Genomic DNA, 26324 nt, shown 5'->3' with positions numbered 1-26324 from the left:
ACTCAAAAAAGACCGGATTTGGAGGCAGCAGTATCATGGCTCTGCAAAAATATGGTTGTCAGTGTCCTCAGCAATTGGGTTTCCTCGAGACAAATCACCCCAAACCAGCTCAGCCAAGACAAAGCCTCACCATGGGAAGCTCAAGGAGAGCAACCCATGCTCCCTAAAACAGAGGACAGAGACCGTTTTAGATTATGTGTAGGACAGCTTCGAGGTTGAAGCCAAGCATGGAAAACAAACTCTCCAGATCACTGCAAAAATATGTGATCACCTTGCTTCATCTTGAGCAACAAAGCCTTTGAAATGGAAAAGTTGTTTGTTCAGCTATCCAGCTGCTGGGATCAATAAGTGACATGGAGCCAAATACATTGTCTCTATGGAAAAAACATGAGGCTGAGCTTAAAGAACACATAGAGATCCTGAGGTTGACAGAAAGAAGACAAGGTCTGTCCCCATATGTAGGCATATGGTATTTAAATGCAAGGTCAGTCCCTGGGTTTCCACTCCCTTTTAATGTCATCGTGAATACACTCACATTGCTAGCTCATAGCTGAAAATCAAAACTGCTTCTATGCAAAGCCCCAATAATAAAGCTGAAATCCATTAAGCCTGTGATGTTTGCCACTATTTAAATCTGATTAAATTTGTACATGACACCACTAAGCCTAACAGCCAGAAAACACTCCCGTCAGGTCTGATGTTTCCCCATGTAATCCAGACCCCCCTTCTTTCACCAGGTTATCAGCTAAAAGGAGCCATAATAAGAGATCATGTACCTAATCCAGCTTCCTAAGCTCTTTTTAACTGGTTTCTTTAATCACATGTTGTGATTCCCTATGGAGTAGCTCACAGGTGACAAAGACATTAATACACTCATTCATACTCCCAGAAGGTATCTTGGATGGGATCACACTGCCCCTTGTGCTGATCCAGTGCAGGAGAAACGAGACACGTGAGGTGCCTCTGCGGAGCGTGGAGCACGGGGAAGTCGTCAGCAGGATGAAAGGTGGGAAACCAAGGCAGCGGGAGGCCACAACCTTTGGGCAAGTAACTGCAAAGTAAGGTGGCGCAAAGGACACTCGCCAGAGAAAAAAATCCCTTTAGTAGAGTGATTCTTGATCTCCCAGTGAGCACTCACCTCCCCTGAAAATGCTAAATGGGAACAAATATCAGGAGAAAATACCAAAATACACAATACTCAAGCCTTCACCTGACCACTGCGAGCATATCAGGCTTGGTGTCCACTGTAGAGAACACAGCCACATCCTCCCTTTTATCAGTTTATCTTATAATCGACCATCGATACAGTACAACTTCCATGGTAACTTAATTACTGAGCAAGTGTTTACATATTAAAGATAAGACAATAGTTGGCTGCTGCAGAGCAATTCGACTGTAACTGCTGGGAGATGTTAAAACCCTCTGCTACAGAAAATGTCTTTACTGGAAGTCTCGCGCTTGCGTTACTGAGAATTGAATGTGGTATCTAATTTTACTTGGAAATCAAATGCTTCCTCTTCGAGTGGCATCTCCACACGCCCACCTGGGAGCTGCTGGCTGCTCAGAGCAAAAAAATCCAGTTACAGGTAAATAACCTTCAGGTTTTGGTCTTTTGAAGCCAATCTTTTGTAATAAAAAGGCAGATGAAAGCTGAGAGGTTCCCAGTGCGATGCTCATCCCATTTACCAGCACCGAATGCACTCAAAGCCTGATTTAGCTGAAAAGCTGAGCGAGAAAACATTTAAGGACAGGCACGCAGTACTAAGTCACAATAATAGCTGTACAGCAGCGTGCTGTCAGAAGCTGAAGTTTGAGAGCAAAACCACCCCAAACCAGAGACCACGATCCTCCTTGGACAAGACAAACACTCCAAAAATTCCTTGCTGCAGGCATTGCAAGTTATGTGGAAAAAAGCTGCAGCTTTCTCACTCGGCGCCTGGAGGAGCCGCTGCCACTGTCCCACAGCCACCAGCCCCTGCCCAGCACTGCCCATGTGCGGAGCTGGCCCTGCCCGGACATCGCCCGGGGGAGGGAGACCCCACCTACAGCCTCAACCACTTTGATACAGTAAGCGAAGAGGTGAGACACCAAAAGCCTTGGGGATGAGGAGCCTTTACCCCCTCAACATGCACCGCAGATGGGCTACACCAACCTACATGTTGCTGAGGCTTCAGCGCAAAACAACTGCGAAGCGCCAGGAACCACCTGGAGGTCTGGATTTCATGCAGGCATCCCACAGAGCCTCAAACAACAGCGACGGGATCAGGCTAAAATATCCTCCAAGCCCTGAATAGTTTTAGATGAATTTCTTAGCCACACCAGTAAATAAAACCTCAGCCTGGGCAGCTGCTCACATAGATCAAACCAAACAAGGATGAGATTAATTTAATCCCCCAACAGAGCTTTACAGAAGTCAGCAGAGAAGTTCACCACTGACTTCAGATGGGTTTAGGACCCTCTCTCTGGGGCATCCCATAATAAAGCATTCTCCCCACGTAGGCAGCATTGCTGTGCAACCATAAATCATGGAAACCCGTCCTCGCATGCACATAACATTCCTCTTTGTTTGCTTTGAAGAGAAATCCAAATGGCTTCGAGCACATCTGCTGCGCTGCTAACAGCTCCTGATCGTCTATTATTGAGCGTTCGACACATTTACAGGCAAAGCTATTGCTTTATGAAGGGAAGGGAGAATTTTTTAATTTAGGACTCGTTCCTTTCCTGGCTGCTGGTTTTATAGCTGTCCCAGAAGTCAGCTCGTAGAGGATGCTCCAGCAGCTGTGGTATCACAGGAGGGGCATTCAGCAGTGCAGCTACAACCTCCGGGTTGCACGTTGGTTTTTCTAAAGCTATCACCCCCCATCCCCTGCAGCAGCACAACTGAACTCCTGTAATTATATAATCAAGGGTAAATTCTAGCCTGAATAAATCACTGACCAAAATTCCCATCGACTTTGCTATGCTAAAATTTCTTCTTCTGGCCTCTGCAATGTGTGAAAGTTCAAATTCATTCCCTGCTGAGCAGCCTCCTTGTCTTTTAGTATTTTGGGGATATACTGTTTGTTACTGACATGCCACATAATTACTACCCTCAAGGGCTACTCTGGTTATGAAAACAGACCTGGCTTATCTAGGTAGCTGCTGTGTGTGCACCTCAACTGCAGCAATGATTTTAAAACCAGTCCTATTTAGACGGCAGAGGAGACACCTCCCATCCCAACTTCACTGTAAGCATCCCAGAGCTGGGGTGTGGGCAACTCCACTGCTGCAGACTTCTCCGCTGCATCAGAGATTTCAAGGTGAAAACTCGGGAGAGATCACTATAGGGGGGAAATGCAGATGGAGACAGACTGATGTTGGTCAGAAAGAAGCATCAGCAAATGCTTGCCCTTCTCAGTTGAGGTTGATCTAAGGCTCAACTACATTTTTGGCAAACTCCAGAAAAAGACATGACCTCACTCTGAAAAAACGTTCTTTATCTAGTGAGACAGAAACTGCCTGGCCCTGTGCAGGTCTCCAACATAAAATGGATCTTTCTTTAATAGAAATTTAATTAAGCTAGGAAGAGTTGCCATGAAATCAGTCTTTTCCATATACTTTGTGATCATATTGCTTCCTAGTCTCTCCCTTCTCATTAGCGGAAGAAAGATGCACCAGCCTTTTGGTCCTGTGTCACCCTACTGGGAACATGAACATGCACAGTATAAAAACACTGATTAACACCAGAAGATCAGGGACACCAAGAACTACCTTCATAAACCACCAGAAATAGAAAGAGATGGTTCCCCTATTCTTACTCTAAATGTTTGTTACCAAAAAAATGGAGAACCAGCCTTATACTTCTCTTTACCTCTCTCCAATTAGTATAGATCCATTTATTGACAGTAGAAACCCAAGGTTATGGGAACACGCAGCCTGAGCAATGTCAAAATATATTATTTCAAGTTGGTCGACCTCAAATAGGGAAAGCTCAAGACCAGGAGTGACTCATGCTAATTATAATTGGGGTGTTTCATACACTTATTGATCTTTGTAGCCTATACTCACTGGGTGGACTGACTCTCCCAGGGCACTGACTGCTCAGGGCATCGCCAGAGAGCATCCAGAGCACATCTCAAAACACAGGCAGCACACTGAGACACCAAGGGAATCCAGGGGCAGGAGGGTCTCAGACCATCTTGCCTGTGGGAAACTATATGAGTTCAGCAAATACAACTGACCTCAGATTGACCACAAAATAAACGTTTTTGATTTAGGTTGATAAATGTAAATATTTCTGTTACGGATGATGCAAAATGAAACATTTCTTAGATGTGCGCTTTTTTTGAGTTGAAAAAACCTAACCAAGCATTTCGCACAAAGTGCTTTGAAGGAAAAAAGAAAGACCAGACACCAACTATTTAAAATTTCACAGGCCAGCCCTTTCCCCTTTAGATAAGGCTCACTCCCATACCACCCTGCTTCCCCTGCAATGAGCATCACTGCTGCTTTAATTTTTGCACAAGAGCTGCTGCTCTTTGGCTAATTATAGAAGCTTGGATCAGAGCTACGCTGAAGGCAGCTTGACAGAACCAGCTGTTAAAATTACAGCTGGATCCTAAACTAGCTGTGAACATCCAGCTTTAGCTCGATGTGGTGCTACCCCCTCCCTGGAGCCGGCTGCCAACGGCCTTGCTTGGCCGACTGCTCCTCCTCCTCCACCGCTCCAGCTCAGACCCACAGGGTTGGCTGCCTAAATGCTTTTCTGCTTTAGGGAAGCTGAAGACATCAGTGTATTTCTCTTTGCTAGATGTTTTTCTTCCTACAGCAGCTATCTGTAAGATCCATCACCACCCCATCACTTCATCACTGCAATGTTCATGGATTTCCTGGAGAGCATAACAGTCGCTGGCTCTCACCACAGCCCAGAGAGGAAGAAAAAAAAAAAAAAAATGCACCAAAGTTATCTCAGAAAGAAAACCTTTTGCATTTGGAGCCTCTTCCTTTGCCTTCTAGTGGTGACTTTGTGCAGAGTCTCCTTCGCAAGGCTGGGAAATGGCACAGCACCTTCCTTGGATTTTAGCAGAGCCTCAGGAGGTGGAGTTACTCTTTTGGGGGGGGGCTGCACTGAGCCTGAATCAGCACTTCCAAACGCTGCTGGAAGGCACTGAAAGGCTGCTCCGGTTCCTGGTCATATGATGCCTGTCCTGTTGAAACATCAGCGCATCCTGGCACGGGAATGATGCCACATGCGAGTCCCTGTCACAGGCCCGCTCCCCTTGCAGGAGAAAAAATAATAAGACAAACCCACTGTGATCTCCCCTTGCATCCTTCTCTCTAGTTTAGTTTGTTAAACAGCTCTTTGATGCGCCTTGTCTTCACTGCGGTAAGGTCCGTGTTTGATGTTTAAATCATTTGTATGGCAAAGTTGCTGCACGGAGCGAGGCCTGAGCGGGACCCACCACAGGCAGCTCTCCAGGACCCGTTTTCTCCTCTGCCTTCCCTGGGCTCACAGCTAATGCTGCACTGAATGGCATTAGCCTGCCTGGGGATTTTATCTGCTGCTGGCTTCTTGAGTGTATTTTTTTCAAAAGGATCCCTTTCTTTCCAAGGCAATTTGGCTCAACATTTATCTACCCTGGAGACAGGCTGTTGCGTGAGTTTTCACTCTGCTCTGGATGAGGCTGCAGAGACCAGGAGAGGTGACCTGCACAGCATCACCCCCCCTGCCCTGTCTGTGTCCCACGAGAGCAGTGTCAGGGCATGCTGAGGAAGAAGAAGCCATCGTTTGTTTTAAAGCAATGACTATATTTCCCTCAAACCTCCAAGGAAAGGATGGGGAAAGGTTTCTTGGAACAAGTCCTGACAGGGAGTTGTGTAATGTTAAGTGCAGGATTATATGGGGAAGACATAAAAAGGAGACTGAGCATCAGCAAATGGTGTCCTGCCTACTTCAGCTGAACATACTTTTCCATAGGGTTTCCTCCTTCCTCCATTTCAGTTTTTCCCACTTTTCAACTTAATCTTTCTTCCCCAGTAGACAAAAAATTGGGGAGGAAAAAAGAACCCCATCCCCTAGTCCCCCTTCTCCACGCCCAAAATCCACAGCACAAGCGCCAGCATGTGTGTGCAGACGCCAGATCTCGGGCCCACCTGCTGGGGCATCGCACCCTGCCCTGCTCCCCGGGCTGTGAGCTCCACACCCGGCGCGTGCCAGGCGGCCGCGCTGGCGAGGACCAGCTACGGTGGCTCAGACCCACCGAGGCATGGCACACCAAGCAGCGTTTGACCCAGGAGCATGCGTGCTCTGAAGAAGCACCATCCCCACGGTGAGATGTCTAACAGCTCGCTCCGGCCGTGGGAGAGCCCTGGCGGGGGCGTGGGGAGGCAGCACCCGGGCAGCAGCGCCCACCGAGCCTGGCTCCCAGCGTGACTCACGTCCCGGCCGGCGGCTGAGGTCAGTGCCCGGAGAACAGAAGCCTTCTCTGTAGCTCGGGCAGCATGAGAAGGAGGTTTCTGTGCCAGGCAAGGTTGCTCGCTGGAGGGATGCTCATGATTTAACCCTCTCCTGACAACAGCACATCAGCCTCCAGTAACCCTGATACTGGGTTGGGAGACCAGCAGGGTTTGCAGTTTCCATCCGGACACTCACATACCCAGCCCTCTGCTAAATGCTCTTTGATTATAACCTCTTGGGATACGGGCTGCTTTTACAGCACATCTGTACAGCACCTAGAGCACTGGATGTAATCTGTGCATAATGCTCTTACGCACCCTTGAAATGCAAATACGCTCTTATGCTCCCTTGAAATGCAAACAGCCATGAGGTTTGCATCCTTTTTGGAGAGGGCTAGAGCCCTGCTGCCACTCAGCCTGCCCTCCCGCATCCCTCCCTGCCACGCTCCCCTGCAGCTCCAATGACCATGAGGTGCATCGGCAGAGCTTGCACAGCACCAAGCTCATGGTAGGCTGCAAAACTCAACCAAAAAGCCAAATTTCTCAGTACAGTCCCTGCGTGCCGCAGGCTGCGGTGCCAAATCATTTTACACTCTGGGACACTGAGACGAGGTAGAGGTCTGTGACAAAGAGATGCAGCATCCCTGCACCCTGGTCTCCTTGTTCAGACATAAACCCAGCTGCCTTCTGAGGTCAGTTGTCATCTCCAGCTCTCCCAGGGTGCAAACGCACACTGCAAGGGGGTATCAGTGCCAAGCAGAGGAATTGCTTGTGGTTTCAGCTGGGGAGAGTGAAAATGCAGCCAGACTTTGGGACCAAGCAGCCAAGATCTTACAGACGAGGGCAGGATCAAGCACAGAGATTTGTAATGCAATTTTGCTGAAAACCAGTAAAAGCCGAACCTGGTGCTTTGGTTCAGCCAAATACCGGAACGAACTGCTGGGAATTTACTGGAAACTGTGATTTAACAGAAGGCACCAGTGATGCAATCCTAGCATGCACACCAAGCACCAGCACACACTGCAGGGAACTGGTGTCATGACTTCCTACCACAAAACATCTCCTCATCCATGTCCAAATCTCTGCTTTGCAAAAGTCTACATGAATTTACAACAAAATATCAGGCTACCCTGATTTTTGCCACTTTTTAGCTGTGCTATCTTTTTATTTCTATCTCTAGATGGAAATAGACCTAGAGATCTATGAGGGGTCTGCTTACAGGGATGGGAGAGAGGGGTAAAGACAGCGGTACCAAAAAGCACCTCACAGTGAGGGATGCTCCACAGATCTCATGACAGCCGCATTTTCCCAATGCATGCTGCAGCTCTGCATCACGAAAACAAGCACTTTCCATCAAAGGAGGACAGAAGCAGAAAATGCTGGTGCTTCTCTCAAAGCCCAGCTCTAATACTTGAGCCTTTCAAGCATCAGAAGAGGATTTAATCCATTTTACAACCAGCATCAGATAAAGTGACATTAAAAAGCAGCTGGAGCAAAGCAGCAACTCTCTTTGAGGCTAATAAGTAGAAATAAATTAACTGATTCCTTTATATTGAAAATCCCTCTCTATGGACTAAGATCAAGGCCTGCTAAAGTTTTTGACAGCTCTCTTTGCTATTCAGCCATGTGTGCACTGAGGTTAAACAGAGATTTACACTCACAGAAACTCCTGAAAAACCCAGATCTCTGGATCAAGATTACAGATGTAGCCAGCATTTTCAGAAGTTCAACTCAAAAAATGTCAGAAGAGTCAGTTATAATTAGGCTTTTTCTAAATTTCTATATATGGTGTAAATCAAGAGGCAAGTCACTGGCATTATGGGAAACATGCCAGCAAAAAAACAGAACGAGGGGAAAAAACAACCTCTTTATCTGTATGGTACTATTCACTTTACAGACACATAATGCAGGCTGGGCTTTAAAGGCGACTTACAGTTTTGCAGCATTATGTGGCTCTAGAACTTTTATTCTGATATTGAGAGTCTAATGTAACTTAATGTTTATAAAGTGACATTTCAGATCTCACTTCTCTCACCAGAAACGTCTCCATGGCCATCACTAGGTTCTGGGGGAAGGCTTTGGGTACACTAATACAAACCATTGCAACGGCTCTGCAGAGATTTCTCCACCACGTAAAACACCGAACAGGTAGCAGAGATTATAAACCGATTTTTCTTAACAAAGTTTACGACCTAATTAAAAACTGCTCTGAGCTGCTATTGCAAAGCCAGTCACATCAGTCAGCAGATCTGCACCAGAATTAAACGTTCGTGGGGGCTGTCCTCAGGTCTGTGCCACAGCCCTTTGAACAAAGGGCAGGCAGAGCCACAGTGGCTCTGCTCAGCCCTGCGTTGACACCAAAGGCTATTTTTATCATGAGGGATGTTGTAAGCATGTAAGGGACTGGGGGAAGGGAGAGAAGGTGGAAGGAGGGGGGTAAATAAGTGCTAAAGTATTTATATACTTTGTCAGGTCATATAAGAGCAGCGGTGCATCACCCTGCACCATGGCCAGGTACACCCGTCCTCACACTGACCACCACGCCAGTGTTCAGCCACAGCATGGAAACAATGGTAGATTATTTGAGACACACACCAAACCCAAACCAGCCAAAGATCCACCCCACCCCCCAAAAAGGCAGAGGGATGCTCCTGCACACACCAGTGCACCCTATGCCTCACAAGGCTCTGCTGCCAAGGGGTGAGCCGGGCAGACGACCTTGTTCTGCACTGCCACACTCTCCTACAGCACATACTGGTGCCCCGGTCAAAGCCCAGCAAGTTGTTGCTGGTAATCTTACAAACTGTTGCTTTTATTGTGTTGTTTCTCTTATTGCTCTTGTGAGCTCGGTTTCCTAAGGAACCGAAGCTTATATGAGCATCATCTCTCCACCTCCCCCTCTGGCTTCCCATCTTGGACATTTTCAGCCAGATGTAGCTCCCCGTAGTTGCTAAACATTCAACTCTTTCTTGCTTATAAAGCAATGGGATAATTTACATGCTTAAAAAAATCGGCCTCATCCCTGCTTTTTGCAGAACCACTCCTGTAGTCGGGCACTGCCTCTTTCTCTGAGGGGCCTGCATCTGCCTGCTCTTACCTTACACTCAACTGTACAGGCATCTTGCTCTGCATTTGTATAGTGCTTAACGCAGCATCACCTTGGTCACCCCCAGATCTTCACCTGGGAAAAGCCAGGAGAGCTTCCCTGGAGTTAGTGGAAATATAAACAGGAACATCAGCCAAGGATGGGGGCTGCATTTGGGGAAAAAACAACAATGAAATAATCTTCACGCTGGTCTGCATTGGGAGAAGCTGATATGGCACCTGGCTACCATCTTGATCACACACATTAGCCAGCTCAAATCTTCCCCAGTGCTAAAAGCAGCTCTTGATTTAGCTGATAACGCCTTTGCAAGAATAGAATTTTGGTTCAACTATTTTACCTAAGGTGCTCGCCTCGTCAGCAGTTACAGAATGCTATAGGAAGCACCTATGTCACTTTTCCCCACTTGCAAGGAGATGGTTTCACACAACAGCTTTGTATCACCCATATCAAGTTGCTCCCACAGTATCATTCCATCAGACGTCGCCAGGGCTTGCATGAGGAAGGGCATCTCACTACCCACGGCGTGATGCTCTGACCATGGAGCAGGCCCAGTGGGAGGGAGCAGTCTCTCACATCAAGACTCTCAGACAGCATAGACCAGCACAAGCATTGATGGAGCAATGCAGATTCATGCTAATCAAGGCAGAAATACAGCAAGAAAAAAAAAAAAAAAAACACCATACACTTGCCTCTCTTGCACCTCTCATGAAAGCTCAAATCTGGGAAGAAGCTGCAGCCACAACCTTGATACCACTACAGTGCCCTGAACTGAGACTTTGCAGATGACTCTTTCTTTAAGCCCTTTTCACCAGCACCGATTTCTCTTTTGCTTCCACCATCCTTCCCCACAACAGGGCTGCAGCCAAGCCTGAGGAGGCTGTATTGCAGGGGAGTGATTTATTGGCACAGGTAAGTACGTGTATGTGAAAGGATGCTGGAGAAAATGCCTTTCCTTTGAGCAGCATGCTCTCTTTCACTACTTTATCCCCAGCAGTTTGCAGCATAAAAATCTCGCTGACTGCACAGAAGATGCCTTGTTCCCCTGAGCCTGCGGGCCCAGCATGTGCTCGCACAGTGAAGGGGACAGGCACGGTTCACGTATGGCTCCACGCTCCCTTCTGCATGAGCATCTCCTTACAGACCATATGCATTAAGGGCTTAGCAAGTGACACCAGGAGCACTCAAGCCAATGCTTTATTTCTTTGCTATGGTTGCCTGGCAGACTTCCCCCCGGTACTACGGGCTGTCTGATATACAATAAAACCTGTGCTCTTTTAGGCTGCCATTAGCACTGGTTTGCTCTCCAGGTGCTGCTCAGCCCTGTAATTCAGCAGCGTGCACAGCAGGAGAGAGGAGCTTTGCTTCTGAGGTTGTAAAAAAAAAAAAAAAAAAAAACCACAACAAAAAAAACACACGGTGGAGCCGGTGTTGCTCTGACGCTCGTAGCTCCCTGCTAGCTGGCTGATATGGGGTAAGAGACAGCAGAGCATGAGGTCTGTCAGTTAAAATAATTGGGTTTTAACTGCAACGCTGCTCACCGCTTTGTCTGATCAGGCCCAAAATAAACTGCATTACATCACTGCAGGTCAGACTGAACTAATAAGGGTATCGTTCTCACACTGAGAAAGAACGTATTTATGTCCCGTGCGTTTCCTCTAGTCCTTTGCAGTCAGAGCTGCTTCCAACTGCGCAAGTGCAAGGGAAAATTAATTCAGACTGTTGCCCAAATTATACAAGAGCCACATGGAATGGAAAGTGCATATTAACAGATTTTACTATTTTAGGGTATTCTTTCATGTCTCAATTTATTTTGCCATCATATTTGCAGACAAATACAAAATAACATACAAGCCAAGTAATCTTGGGGTGTTGACAGAAGATAGTACAAGCAAATGCTGCCCTTTGAAACCACCTGGGTAAACCTAGAGCTCACCTGAATAATGACAAGATGTAGTCCATAGTGCTATAAATACAGAAATACAAGCCAACAAAGCCTAAATCCCTGATCATCTTTGGCTTTGCTAATATGCCCAAAATCTTGCCCATATCTTCGAGTTTTCTCAGTTGCTCCAGTGGAAGCTCTCAGGCCATCTAAGGTTGCAGTATCACCATATTACCTTACTCTGCAGTCCAACGGGCCATCCCACACAACTCTATAACTGCCAATCAAATAATCAAAGACTCCTCCAACTTCCACCCTGAAGGACAGGGTTTAAATCTTTAGCTGGTGTAAATCTGAAATTCTCCACCTTTTTTATGGGACCTATGACAACTTACATCAGCTGAGGAGCTCTAACCTCCCATGACTAAAGAAAGCAAGCTGTGATGCTTGTTGGCATTTATTATTCTTCTGCCTTGCAAGTGATGCATTCTCATCCTGAATGCTTTTGGGAACCAAATGTCTCAACATGAAAGATGTGCAACAGCATCTGCTGTGAGCGAGGGAAAACCACTGTTCCCCAGTCCTGCTGCAAGGGAATCATACTGGCATGCAGAGCTGGGAGCAGCACTTTTTATCAGCTGTATCCTACGGCGAATGTTCTCCTGTTCCTGACTGCTCTTCCACCATCTGATAAATTAACAGCAATAGGATTTACTGGCCTATTCATAAGAAACACAGGAAAGCAGCATTTGCAGCAAAGTTGCAGAAAGCTGCACTCGATGCTGTTGTTTGTGCCCAGCCTACCCTGTGCCTCGCTGGAAAGCACATCACACTGGGAAGCACCTACACCCTGATCTAAGAGCATATAAATCACTGCTGCACTATCTCAGGCAATGCTTTCAAGGAAAGGGTGACAACTGCTTTGCACAGCCTGGCATCTCTGTCTGTTGCTGGAGATACCCATCAACCCTCTCCCACTGCACCAGCCACGTCCATCCCACGGATAGGTGCTTTCACAGTCCTAACACAGTGAAGTTAAGCCATTTTTCCTTGACAAACATTAAGAGATTAAATGCCTGGTGTTAAAGAGCTCTCCCACTTCATTTGCTAATGTTAAAGCAAAGAACCAAAGACGTGTTATCCCTGCCCACCTCTCCTCCCAGGCTGGGCTTCCGCTCATCCCAGGACACCAATTCCTCCTGGCATCTGGGCGGTAACAAGATGGGTCCGCCAGGAGCCAAAGCCATTTTGCTTTCCCTTGGCCACATGCACATCCCATTCTCTCATCTGTGGCCTGAAATGAATTAGAGCAGCTGCACCTTGACCAGTTTATAATATTATATAGTCCTCCAGCCCTGCAAACGCTGTTCCCTTTTGCTTCCTCCATGCCTTCTTTAGTTAAAACAAATCTATTTGATTTATTTGATTTGCAGCAAGACTTCTGGGAAGCATTGCTGTAACTGCTGCCTTTCAACAGCAGGGAAAAATGTGCAGTCCAAGCTTTTTAAAATTGATCAAAATATTTTTAAGATTATCAAACCTTTCAATTGCCTTGAGATCCAGATCTGGACTTTGACAGCAATTACCACCATTATCCATTTCTAGAAGAATTCAGCACCCATGCCCCATTAAACACTGTTAAAAGGGATAATTAGCCAGAGACTGACAGTAATTTAGCCAGTTCATTTGTCAAAATGGATAAAGCCAACCTGAAACAAATTAATGTGAGGGTCTTAAAACTGGTATTATTCTGTACTGTTGTGCCACAAACGTTATCGCTAACAGAAGGGATGCAGACCACGGTGTGAATCAGGATTGCCAGGGTGTAAATAATGTTTTGCTTCATAAAGTCTGGCTAGGGAAAACAAATTATTTAGCTTTCATACTATAGCTGAATTAAGAGCTCAAATGTATAAAAGGGTGTATCTAAGAATCAATAGTGGACCACCGAAACATTTAATCACTGTTTTACTAATCTCCCTGCACTATCTGAACTCAAACTGACTCCTCACACTAAAATCAATGGTGCTAATACACTCATTAACAACGGCTCTTTTGGAGGAATGAAACCATCAGAGTTTGAAAAACTAACTGAGGGCAGAGGAGCTGAAAGCTGTGAACAGCACATGGGCTTGTGTTCCAAGGCTTCCTGAGGAAGCAAGAAACTCTAAAAATTCCCTTACAGGAATTTCCACTGCAATCTTCTACTGAGGGTAAGTAACTGTGACTACACGTGTAACAGCCCATCACTGAGAGGGGACATCTGATGCAGGGACTGAACCAAGACCCATGGATCTACAGCCATGGCTCCTCTCCAGGGAGAGGCTCGAGAGCTGCCCTCAACATTCAGTGCTGCCCAGAGATTTCTGCATGTGCAAAGTGTCATTGTTTCCCAGTTCTGATTCTGCTACCTTGCTCTATCTCATGAGGCAGATGTTTCCCATCGGTTCAGGGGCTGTGTAAGACCTTTTGGGGCAGCTGTTGCCTTTGCATCCCACACTATCTCTTATTTATACTCTTCACCAGCAGCTGAAGAGTTTGCCACATCCTCCTGCCAGGCTTCCCTGCCTGCCTATCTCAGCTCTGACCTGCACATCTGACACTCCTGTCCCAAGACTCATTTCTCCTAAGTCTGTCAGGTTGGCTGTGATAGCTTCTGCTTGGCATCTGCAGGCTCCAGACAGTCTCTCCCCAAAGGATTTTCTGAAAGACACTGAATTTCTGACCAGGGTTTCATCAGGCTGCCTGCAAAAGGATGTTTCTCAAAACTAGTCAAAGATAGCATTTTGTTATTTTTTATGCGATTATTGAACAAATATCAAAATGCAAAATTGCTCCTGGGATTGGAAAATGGAATTAAATCTTCCAACAAACATGAGAAAATGGATAACGATGTCTCTATTAGCAACAAAATGTTTCATGCTTACAAACTGGAAATCTAACACCCCTCCAGGGAATTCACAATGGTGAGAAAAAATGGTCTAAGACAGCATTCAAAAGAAAAAGATATACATACATTCAAGTGAGACACTGACTGGATGTGGGGTATGCAGGAGGGTGTCCTTGTGTCAGTCCCACCTCAGTGCATTCACAGGCAGTTCAAGAGGTCATTAGTGGAAAGCATTGGCCCAGATCCTCTGCAGTTCCCAGCTGTGCTGAGCCCAGCGTAATGAGGCACAGGAGGCCCACCCCACACAGGGTGCATCCTCCAAACCACTGGTGTGGCCACTAAGTTGTATCGACCCCTGCAAGCAGCCAGAAGGGCAGAGCCGGGACGTGTGGCATGGCTGAGCTTTTTCTGCAAGCACCAAGCTCCAGCCTGTCTGGGAGGGCTCAGGGATGGCATGGCTCAGACCACCTTTGATGGCACCTTTGATATCAGCTGGGCAAACTGGTGGTCCAGCACCATGTATGACACAATGATGAAACACCCCCATTTCTCCCAACTGTCCCAATGCACATGAGAACACCTCTGTTGAGGACATGGTTTAGTAGTGGACTTAATGTTATGTTAACAGTTGGACTCAATGATCTTAAGGATCTTTTCCAACTGAAATGATTCTATGATCTCCAGCATACTGCTTTCGTACAGGACACAGGATTTTCCCTGGGTTCCCTTCTCAAGCCACAACCCTGGGAAACAACCAACTCCAGCGTAACAGCCCAAGAGCTGAAAACAGCATCATCAACTGAATTACATCACACAGTCCAAAAGAAGGAGCACCATTTGGCATGGGGAGAAGTACGGGCATGCAACCACACCCAGGGTTCAGCAGGAGGGAAAAGTTGGCACTGCATGTTTGGCGTGTCCCTCCCAGCTTTGCTTTGGTGTAACACCAACATGGTCATGCTAAGGAGGAACCACCTGGCCAAAGCTCCCCTTAGAATTTACTGCTCAGAAAAATCAACAGATGACATCCCAGTTGCACAGGTCATTTTCACAGCTCCTGTGATGGATTTTCATGAGGGTAAAATTCTCAAAGACTATATACAACCTAAAAGCACTCATATACAACCTGCAAGATGTCCACCAGTCTGCCTTCCCTTCCCTCCCCCTCCTCCTCCCGAGAGCACTGATCATATGAAATGGCTTACCCCATTCTCTTCTATTCTGCATTTAATGGTTTTTGAACTTCAAAGAGAGGGGAGAAAACCCTTTCACTTCACCATGCAATTAAATATTATGCAGTCACATTACTCAAGAACACCTACAAAATACACTGCTAAAATAAACTCCCATTTGAACTCTTCCTGTAATATTTTTCAGAGAGCTCAGAACACACTGCCCCTTCTTCCCACACAGCACTGAAGCACCTACTTCACTTTAACCAGGTACACGCTCTTCCTGGAGTCAAAAGGATTAATCATGTGCTTAAAATTATGCATTTCCCTGAAGTACCTAGCTGAATCCAAGCTTTTGTATATAGAAGTTGCATGGTATAAATTGGAAACACTATTCCTGAGTGAAAGCTATACACACATTAGCAGATAGAACATGTCCAACTCCAGCAGACTGCTTTGAAAATCTAAAATAAAAATGTGCACAATGTACTATATATGAGTATGGATACCCCACACACACCACGAGCATGCCTCATGTATACAATATGGCAGAGCAGAAAGGTCTAAACATAAATTGAGAATATATGAGATAAGATTTTAATTGTGGTTTTAATAACAACAAACTGCTGGAGCTACCTGCTTATTACTATTCTTGAAAAGCAGCATGAAAATAATATTTTAACCTTTCATCTGTAACATGGTCTTTGCTAATAAAATTATCCCAGAGTCATGCAAGCACATAGCTGGTGTCAACTACTTAATATGCAGAATAAATTAAACACCACTTACATATAGCAAAGAAACACCCAGCTAATTTCATGCACGTTCTTGCTGGTCCTTACGCTGGCACAGCCACACAACGAACACAGTTGAGCCCTGCATCTCCTTTTCAAATCCTGTCCTTCTGCAAGAAAACCATCTGACCCACCGCTCTACTAAAACACCCCGTTGCTCTGCCCATCACACTGAGAGTGCTGAAACGAGCTCTGGGTCTCTGCAACTGCAACACACTGCGTTTTATTATACTACAAGGAGACCAGGTCCCACTGATGCCACTTTAAGTATTGTGGAAAGACAGTAACAGAGATTTGGAGAGTGGGGGACCTGACACACTTATCTGTTATTAACTAAACCATGTTAATAATTCTACTTCATCCTCCCAAAACAGAAGTCACCTTGATGAGACAAACACCTTTAGCACCGTTTCAATCCAGCTTCATGCCTTGCGCTACCAGAAACGAATTCGCTGGTATTATATCTGACTTGCTGTTGGTGAACAGCCCATGGAAATCACAAGACTCTTGATAACTGTTTTATCTCCATCAGATATTAAGACTCCCAAGATTCCGAATCAAATACAGGGAATGCCAAGAGGAATCTTTCCCAAAAGACTACACTTTCTCCTCCTACTTAGTGACATATGAGCAATAATAAATATAAAAGAAGATATGAACAGAGACAAAAACCCGGAAGGTCCTGGACATAAAAAAAAACTTATCTGCCAAAAGTGTCTTTCACTACCTGCAGAATAAGGCTCCTGCTTCTCGCTGTGAATGAACTCTTTTCGTTCGTATTTGGCTCTGATCCACTGTTCCCGCAGCAGTCTGGAAAAGAAAAATAGAGAGAAAAAGAAACATGGTCCAAGATACACTAAGGAAGAAACGAGAATAATTAATTCCTCAACCAAAATCCAAGTGCGATTTAAAAGTTTTCCAAAAATTGCATTGTACAGTCTGGAGTCAAGTGTTTCTTCTGTTTACTGTTGGACAGCAATAAATCGTTTCTTTGCACATCCAATTTTATTGGAAACTTATTTAATAAAATTTACAGATTTAGCAGAATAGCCTTTTGCCACCCACCTAACCAGCCTCTACAAAATTCCCTCAAGTATATGAACGATTTTAAAACTAATTTCCTCAGACTACATTCTTCAGTAAATAGGATCAGTAAATGAAAAAAACAACAAACTGCATACAAAAGAAAAATCTTTGCCCTGAAGCTACCGATATGGAAACAGAAATTGGGTATGTCTTGTGTGATGCATGTACATGATGGCCTTTCGGCAGTCGAAGCCGCAGAGATATTGTCTCCTTGTCACGCATGGACAGCTATTCAAAAAAATGGTGATGTATCAGGTTAAAATTATACTTGTAACAAGGAGGGGAAGCTTAGCTCAAGGATGGGTGACATCTGTGACTCAGAGAACGTGGAGCTTGCTGCAGGGTGTCATGCATCTCCCAAACTAAGAGCAACAGGAATTCAAGTGAGAGGTGACCTCTTCAAAATGAAAGGGACGTAGGACAGTCATATCCCAGGCCCTAGCTAACCTCTTGGAAGGAACTAGAGTGTGAAAAGTGAAAAAGCCTCAGAAAGACCAGAAGAACATGGCCGGGTAAGGACGCGAGGGCTGAGCCCTGTGGGACGCAGGATCCAAACAGTGGAGGGTAGTGAAAACTCACCTGGCAGAGCTCTTCCAGACTCACAGTCTGCATTAACAAGTCTAAGAAAGAAATCCATGATGCATGGCAGGAAATGCGTCTATTGCAAAGTCCTTTACCTTTCATGTTGAAAATGATACCAATGATTTATACACCAAGACCTTAAGTTCCAAAAAAGGAAAAGTTACCCCAAAGACGATTTTTTTTCTTTTTTTTTCTGTTTTATTTTAGCATGAATGCTGGAATTAATGAAGTAATTTAGATCTAGAATATGCTAGAAATTACTTCAAACCATTTTTAACTGCACTTAGTTCTTAATTGCCCTAGAACCTTAAATAGCCCAAGCAGGCAGAAATCACAGGCAGAAATAAAGGCATGTGTCATCCCAGATTCACAGCAGACATTTCGAAGTGGCCTACACTGATGACAGTAAAAGATCCCCCAGCACTGGGCGTGCTCTGTAAAACCCATCACACTTCAACACATCACCTTTTCCACCAGTGAAAACTGTTGATACGCTTCATTACCTTTTCTTTTTTTTGCTAACTATGGAATTTAATGCTATCTTTTGAGCAGACACATTCCAGAAATGCTCAAAGATGATAAGTGTACTAAAATTGCTTATGAAAATTCATCTGCAGGTACAGCAAACACATTCACCAAATCTGCAAGACGTTATTCAACAAAAACTGTGGCTGTGATCAGCTTCCTGGTTGTAAAGGAGGAAATAATTGCATGTATTTTGTCCCAACCATTGTTTCATCTCCTTGGTTGGGGCACCAGCCTTCTCCCTCAAGGCTCAAGGAGCACCATAGCTTCCCTGCACCCGAAACTCAACAGTGAGCTTCTGCTGTAACAGAAATAATGCACCAACTCTGCCTTTCCCCCTTCTGTTCCTGTTTCCATGACTGATCTTTAGTTGTTACACACACATCTGCAAGTTTGACTGTGAACTCTGAAGATGAACACCCATCTCCCTTCTGCTGTCACCCTGTGCTACGCTCCGGTTTTGGGTACAACCCATCTTCAATTCATCTCAGGAGGTTCAGATGCATTTTGTGGAAGTGTACAAAGGGGCTCTTCTGGGTTGAGAGCAGGATACTCTCTCTGGATTTGATATCCACATCATGGTAGCCTGCAAATGCAGAAGACTCATGACCCAAAAGGTAGCACTTAATTGCCTGTTTCTATACTTCTGCTGCTCATCAACAAAACTACCAAAATTTAAACATAAAATCAACACAAATATTTAAATTTGTTACCCTTCTTGCAATTCTTCCATCCCAGCTGCTGCAGAGAGCTTGTTATCACTGTAGCCAAACTTGGACCTTTTCAACAAGACGATTAGGGATTTAACTAGAAGGAAGAAAATTCACACCACCCTCAGCTCCAGCTGACTTCAGTGGATTCAGCAGGAGCTGCAGCTGTTCTGAGTCTCTGAAAGTCAGCCTTCCAGTACAAATGTTTAAATACAGTATAAATTAAGGTTCATGTGCAGCAGTGGGAAAACACTTCTGCTGTATAATGCAGACAGTACAAGAGATACACTCTGCTGGTCTCAGGCCTCAGGGAACACTGCTCTGCAGTGACTTATTTCCCGTGATGCCGTCAACAGTGGTGGTTCAATACGTCCCCAGCTTTTGTGCAAGAAAGCATAAACTGGGCAGCTGTGAGGCTCCTCACCCAAAGGTGTATCCTGAGAAGCTGCAAAATGTGCTCGATAACCTCTCCCAGCATTTGGGCCAGAACGTTAGTGGCTCCAATGGCAACTCCCACGGCAGACAGGACACCAGCTGTGTCACTTTCCCAGCTCACAGCGAGCACTTTGACAGCTCACATGTTCTTCTCCTTTCCTCATCATCACAAACCCAGGCTCTTTCAGCAATAGTTTCCAAAAAAACCAAGATACACCAAGAGCAGCCTACAGTTAGGACAACTCAGTGCAAGGCCAGTAGCTGCAACTTCTGCTCCAGTGGTTATTTATGGAAAGCAGAACAACTCCAGCAAAAGAAACTGAAACAAAAACCCAACAAGGACAGTGAGGAGTACGGCCTCTCCCTTTAGTGGAACAAAGAAGTTGAACAGGGACTTGACCACATGCACTCTCACAGACTGGAGGCAATCCTACCTTAAAAAGCAGCTTTTGAGTCTGGCATTAAACCCTAATTTCACTGGCACAGCTCGGATGAATTTAAACAGGAGCAGGAATTTGTCCTGGTGTCTATGGGATACGGGAGCAATTGGAGGGCAGGGACCATCCAGGGGTCCCTCAAGCCATACAGTCTTCACCGTTCTCAGTGAACTTCAGACCTGATCTCCATTTCATTTTAAGTATGCCTTCAGGGGCCTTTTAAACATCTGTTGCTGTGTTTTAGTTGAAATGTGTTTCTCCTGAGATGAATTTGTATGTAAACAACCTGAGGTGGACATCACATGCCAAATAGAAGACCATCCAAACCCCACCTCTGTGAGCAAAAATGACTGTAGCAACAGTCTCATGGTATTTTATTGCACTGCTGTTGATAGGATAATGTAGCAAAAACGCCATTCGTGTTTGTTAGAAAAATATAAGTGCATCATTCCTAAACTGTGGAGATGCACAGCTTTTGGGATCAACTCCAAAAGCTTTAACAGCCCACCTAAAGTCTGGCAGGCTGCTAGTTACAGGGAATGTGTCATTTTTTGGCAATTAGAACAGAAAGGTCTTTGTAATTATCAAGATAGAAACCTGGGAGCAAAGTAAAAAAAAAAACAAAAACAAAAACAAAAAACAACAAAAAAACCCCCAAACAAAAAACCATCAAAAACCATAAAGAAAAAAAAAAAAACAAAAACATTTCCAACAGAATAAGAGAAAATTTGACCCCCAAATGGAACAGGACTGGTCTGTACTGGGGAGATGGCAGGTCCAGAGGCCAACAAAGCACTGCCAACACCAAGAGCTCCAAATCTCACTTCAGGTACTTGTTGCTTGCCTGACCACCCACATGAAAACAAGTTGTCCTGGTTCAGCTAGGACAGAGTCAAGTTTTTCCCCAGCAGAGAGAGAGGGGGAAGGGATCTCCAGCTGGGTTATTCATACCATGCTGACATCAGGTCCAGGGGCAGAGCCTTTTTACTTTCGCTTCTGGTTTTGGGGGTTGCCATACACGCGGTGGGCTTGCTCCTTGACCATTTAGCGGTATTTCTCTGTATATCTTTTGTCTTGTTCACTGTTATTGCTGTTCATTGTTATTATCATTGCTACTGTTGTTGTTCAGATTGTTCTATCACTCTGTTGTATTAAATTCCTTGTTACTTTAGCCCGGGTCTGTGCCTAACTTCCAGCCCAACCGGCTGCGGGTGAGGGAGGGGCAACGGCAACGTGCTCTCCGATTCCAGCAGGGGTTAAACCTGTACACAAGTGTTCTCTGCCATCAAAGGGTCAGCAAGGACAGTTTCAGAAGCAGCCAGTGGAGCAGTTTTATCTTGGTCCCATATACTCAAAGCCTTTCACTCGCAGCAAAAAACACCACTGGAAAAGCTGTTCAAGCAGTTTAATATCAACTGTGGCTGCATGGCTTCACTGCGCTCTGTGGAGGAGTGCTGGCCAGCCAAATTTATATTCTTCAATTTATTGTTACCCAAGACTCTCAGCTGGGCTGGCTTTCCTAGGACGCACTGCAGCACACACACCACAGATGCTGCATGGCTGCTATGATGGCTTTTTGGAGACATATGACAGAGAAGAAGCCCCAGCCAGAGGTGAAAATGGCCCAAAAGACATCAAACACCATCCGCTACCACATTCTGATTGTATCTTTGTGAGCCACCATTGAGTCCAACAAAGACAAAAGAAATTAATGTCATCCAGGAACGCCATTTCCAAAACCCAAATTTGTAGCTTCTGGAATTTGTCAGAAGTTTTTCCAGAAAAAAACCAATCTGCTTTCCACAGGCAGCTCTGTGGATGCAGCTATGCCAAGTTTCCATCAAACAACTGTTTTAATGAAATTTTAAGTCCGAGTCCAAATTTTTGCTCAGATTACAAGGAGAGTCACTGCAGCGTAGACTAAAAGCCTGTCTAGCTTCATGCTCTGCCTCCACATCTTTTCCTATCTGCTAAGTCCTCGCTGTGAGGACTTGCTTTTAAATGGCTTTGTGGAGGCATAAGACAGCTGGGGGGCTTCTTCCAGGCACTCTGTGTGTCACCTCGGCTTGCAGAGACCAGAGAGTGATGTGCCATCCACCCCACCCCCCACCCCCCACCCCACCCCCCCCCCCCAAGACCAGTGACCAACAGTTTGCTTCTGGAGGAGAGCAGAAAGACAGAGTTTTTGATTATCAAGGCATAAAAATCTTGCAGTATGGATTTGAAGAAGTTAAAGCTGAATTTGAGTATGCAAAACCATAACACACTCAATTAAAATGCTAACTGGTTCCTTTTTTGTTTGGTTGTTTTACATGCATGGTCCAGTTCACCACAACGCTGTTTTTCAGAATGACTAAACACAGATTAAAAACATGTAGGAAACAGCCTGTGTCGGTACTATCTTAACCTTGTACTTATTTCCTTTGGAAATTAAAGGCATCAATATGAATTAACAGGCTTATGAGCTAACTACAAAGAGAAAATGCACAACAAGCAGAGAAGACCTTGTGGCCAGCTGGGACTGAAGGAGCAGACAGGTCTCAGGTACTTGGCTGACGACAGGGCAACGCTCAAGCAAAGAATTCTCGAAGCCAAGTGCCCAGTTTGAGCCACCACAGGAGGCTCATCACTTAGGAACCGATGAACAGCCACTCCAAGAGGCCACAGTGCACCACCTCAAGCTTTACACCCAAGACATCAGGCACTCTTGAAAGCCATGGATGTAGAAGCTGAAGACCCTTATTAGTAAGTATGAGCCTGAGCAAAACACTCAACTTTACCCCTCTGGATATTAAGCATTAAAGGAGTTTATCTATAAAATACCAGCAAAAGGAGGTTGAAGAGGAAGAGGAGGCCAGGTGAGAAGTTTGCATCCCTGACCATCATTACACCCCATGTATAGGAGGGGGCCAGACAGACCTTCAGACGCCAGACCGAGATGGTGGGCTTGGTAGCTCCTCTACCAAATGAGCCAAACTTTAAGCAATAAAGAACAAATAATCTAGGCAATTTTCTCTCCCTACATTTTAATCGTACTGTAATACACTGAGACACTTCTGCTAATAACTGTTCTTCAGACAACTATATAGGTGACTCCTCAAGATGCGAGCCTCACTGGGATGCACCCTCTCTTCGACTGATGTCTCATCTCGTTCCAGATAAGTCAACCACCCAGTACAACTCACGCCATTTCATTCTGCCCCATTTTCCCTACCAAGGTACTCAAATGTACTGGCAGTCGGTATATTTAAGTGTTCTGCATAAGGAGCAGATGTAGCTCCCACTTCACCAAGCACAGAGAGGAGTGGAGCAGTACGCTGCAGCTCATACGCAGTTCCACAGAACGATGCTCTGTGTTCCCAAATGAAGCAAAAAGGCAACAGAAAATGACGTGAAGTATTGGGCAGGGACATGGATGTACTTTCAGTACCGCAAAAGCCCAGTAAAAGCTTGTCTCTGTCTTTTTCTATCAGTTTTCAGCCAAGCATATGAATGAACAAAGCCCTTTTCCTTTGCTTTTACTCAAAAGCAATGCTACCCCTGTTGCTCACTGGTGACTCAAAACTCAGCCATGTGCTTGAAGTGTATCTGCCCCAGAAAAGGCTGTTTTACAGCTCTCGGTCTGCTGCTGCAGCGTACAAAGCTGGGCCATGACCACTCGTGACCATCCAAAGATGGTTTTTGTGGTTTAAGTTCCTTACCCAAAGCTCTTTGGGCCAATGCTGTGGTGGTGTAGGAGCATCCCAGAGTCTGGGATTCATTTCAGCCTCAGGAACTCCCCAGTGGTACAGAAGTTGGCTACTCTGCCCACTGCTCCTGATGCATGGGCCAAGTTGCTGACAGACAGATGAGAGGATAGGACAGAAGGAAATTTTTTTTGGTGGGGTTTGGTTTGGGGTTTTTTGCCTATGCACAGCTGGTAAATTTTCCCTGGGCAATTCCAGAGCACCTCTCCAACTTCTCTAACCTTCGCCAAGTGTCTGACAGAGCCAGGAAACCACAATGGGGTTTCTGGAGGATGCAGAAGCCAGATGCAGCAGACAAACACCACTTATTTCCCAAGGAGTCAAACACAACATTGTAGGCAAGAAGAAACAAGGACCAGCTGGCACTGCAGCACTCCTTCCCTCTTGCTCCGAACTTCACAATTCTTCAAGTAATCAAAGTAGAGGGATTCCAGAAGTAGCATTACAAAATTAAGAAGTTTCAAATGAACAAGCAGACTGTCCTTATTATGGCTCATACACCAGCATCCTGCTGTGCTGAGTCTGGGGGCAGCTCCCACAAAGCCTGCCCAGCCACTGCAGCCGGCCAGTGCAGGTTGTTGTAACCAGAAGCGTCAAAACCTCTTGATGCTGGAGAATGTGGGTCGGCACACAAGGGCGTGGTGCCAGCGCTGGATGGAGGTGTCATCCATCGCGATGCTACCCAGGACTGTGAGCTGGGAACAACTCATGCTATTGCAGTGACTGGACTGCAGCGAGGCGGGGAGAAAGCTAAATATATACCCCTTTAAAAAGCAGCACTCCCCTGCTCTTGTTCATCATGCATCTGTTGGAAGGCACAGAGCGCATCTAACTAGAGGAAGAAAAGTACAACCTGGCACACCATCCTCGAAACATTCCCAACATGGAATGTACCCACAGCTGCTTATACTGCAGCAATGTCAGAAGGAGATCTGTTACTGCAAGAGGTTGCATCTATCCCGAAACACCCTGCTGCTACTGCAGAGGCCCAGCAGTGCTGGAGAACCCTTACATGAACTCCAGGCTCAGTTCAAAAATCAGGGCATTCAGGCTGAAAATTGTCCCAGGGCAAAACAGGCACAAGCTGGGAACACAAAAGAGCCAGAAATTGGTCTCCCAGACGCTTGCAGGAAGACTAGCCCTGCCTCATCTTCCCAATCAATTAATCAATCAATAAATAAATAACCAAAAAGAAACATCAGCAAAACCCCTCAACCCTCCTGCTGATGTTTCTCACAGGCTATAAGCCCAGCAACATCTCTCCCCACTGGGCATCAGGAAGGGCTGTGGATAGAGCGGCTGCCCCAGCACCAGCACAGTCCCTGTGTGCTCACCGGCAGCTTTGACAGGGCCGTGGCTGGAGCTCAGCCACCGCTCAGCAAAGCTCCCCAGAGTGCAACTGCATCGCAGGATGGAGGAAGGAAAATATCGTAGTGGCAAAGCCCGAGCTGCACTACCAAAGGAAGCCAAATCGTCTGTGGCTGGTTCTGTGCTCAGTTTTTTCTGCAAGGCCGACAGCAGAAAGAACGAAAATGCTTGTGGTGTCTAAGCTGCCTGAGCCGCAGGGTGAACTTTCACTATCTCTCAGCCTGACCTCTGCAAGGAGAGTTGGGTGTGATTTGCACCCAGCTCTCGGGACACCCCAAGCTGCAGAGGCACCTGCCCCACCTCCAGCCAGGCTCCCTCGCATGAGCTCTGAGCCGCCTCGCGCAGGGCTGGGGCGTGGAAGAGAACCAGGAGTCTGCTCCTCAACAACCCAAATAGCCCCCAGCCCTGTAAGCAGAAAACAGCAGCTAAGGCTGGAGTGCAACATCTAATTGAATTTAACTAAGACTTCTTAAGAGTAAATAAAATCAAAATCCCTACAATTGCATTTCTCCTTCCGATGACAACTAGGTGAAAAATCTTGCTTCTCCATTCCTAACATCACAAGTACATGCAAGTCTCAAAACAACACAGGTGACTGGAATTTTTGGAGCTCAGCAATACAGATGCAATACTGGATCTCTTAGGACCACGACAGTTCACCAAAGTTGTCTGTTCACCAAGGATGGCATTCACCTCCCAGCTCCTGGCAGAGCCAACAACTTCTCCTGCTGTCTGGCTAACATGGGGAGCTTGGGGCACCCTTCTTCTTCCTTGTATCAGAATGACACTAAGGAGAAGGCAGAGGAACTAAGCATGAATAACACCCTGACAAAAGACTTTTTGTTTCAACCCAATTCTGTGGAGAAGCAAGACAGAAATTATCAATTTTCCCTTTGTAGATGCACCATCTTAGGAAGTGCAATCTATTTACACAGAAAGATGCAAGCAGCAATGGATGCACAGGGATGAGAAGAATGCTAGAGCCATCTACAAGGGGCACCATAGACCCCACAGGGATGTTGAGACACCCATCAGAAAACTCTGGCCACCAAATTCTGCAGTAACAGGACACATCTGTCCTTGGGCTGCCAGGTCTGCTGGTCAGGGGAGAGAGAGGCAAGATTTTGTGCATGAAGATGATGGATTAATGCCGTGC

The 26324-nt window shown here is 45.8% G+C and overlaps 1 protein-coding gene across 2 annotated transcripts in view; it reads right to left on the bottom strand.

The window, feature by feature from the left end:
• ADAP1 (ArfGAP with dual PH domains 1) overlaps window positions 1–26324 on the bottom strand; it is a 62532-nt gene that overhangs the window by 21576 nt on the left and 14632 nt on the right. For both annotated transcript variants that reach the window (XM_074919024.1, XM_074919025.1), the window contains exon 4: window positions 17007–17089. In XM_074919024.1, the coding sequence (XP_074775125.1) occupies window positions 17007–17089 (83 nt within the window). The remainder of the gene's footprint in view (window positions 1–17006; window positions 17090–26324) is intronic.

This window comes from Athene noctua, chromosome 15 (assembly GCF_965140245.1).
Source record: "Athene noctua chromosome 15, bAthNoc1.hap1.1, whole genome shotgun sequence".
Lineage (NCBI taxonomy): Eukaryota > Metazoa > Chordata > Aves > Strigiformes > Strigidae > Athene > Athene noctua.
This window is presented reverse-complemented; position numbering and strand designations above follow the sequence as displayed.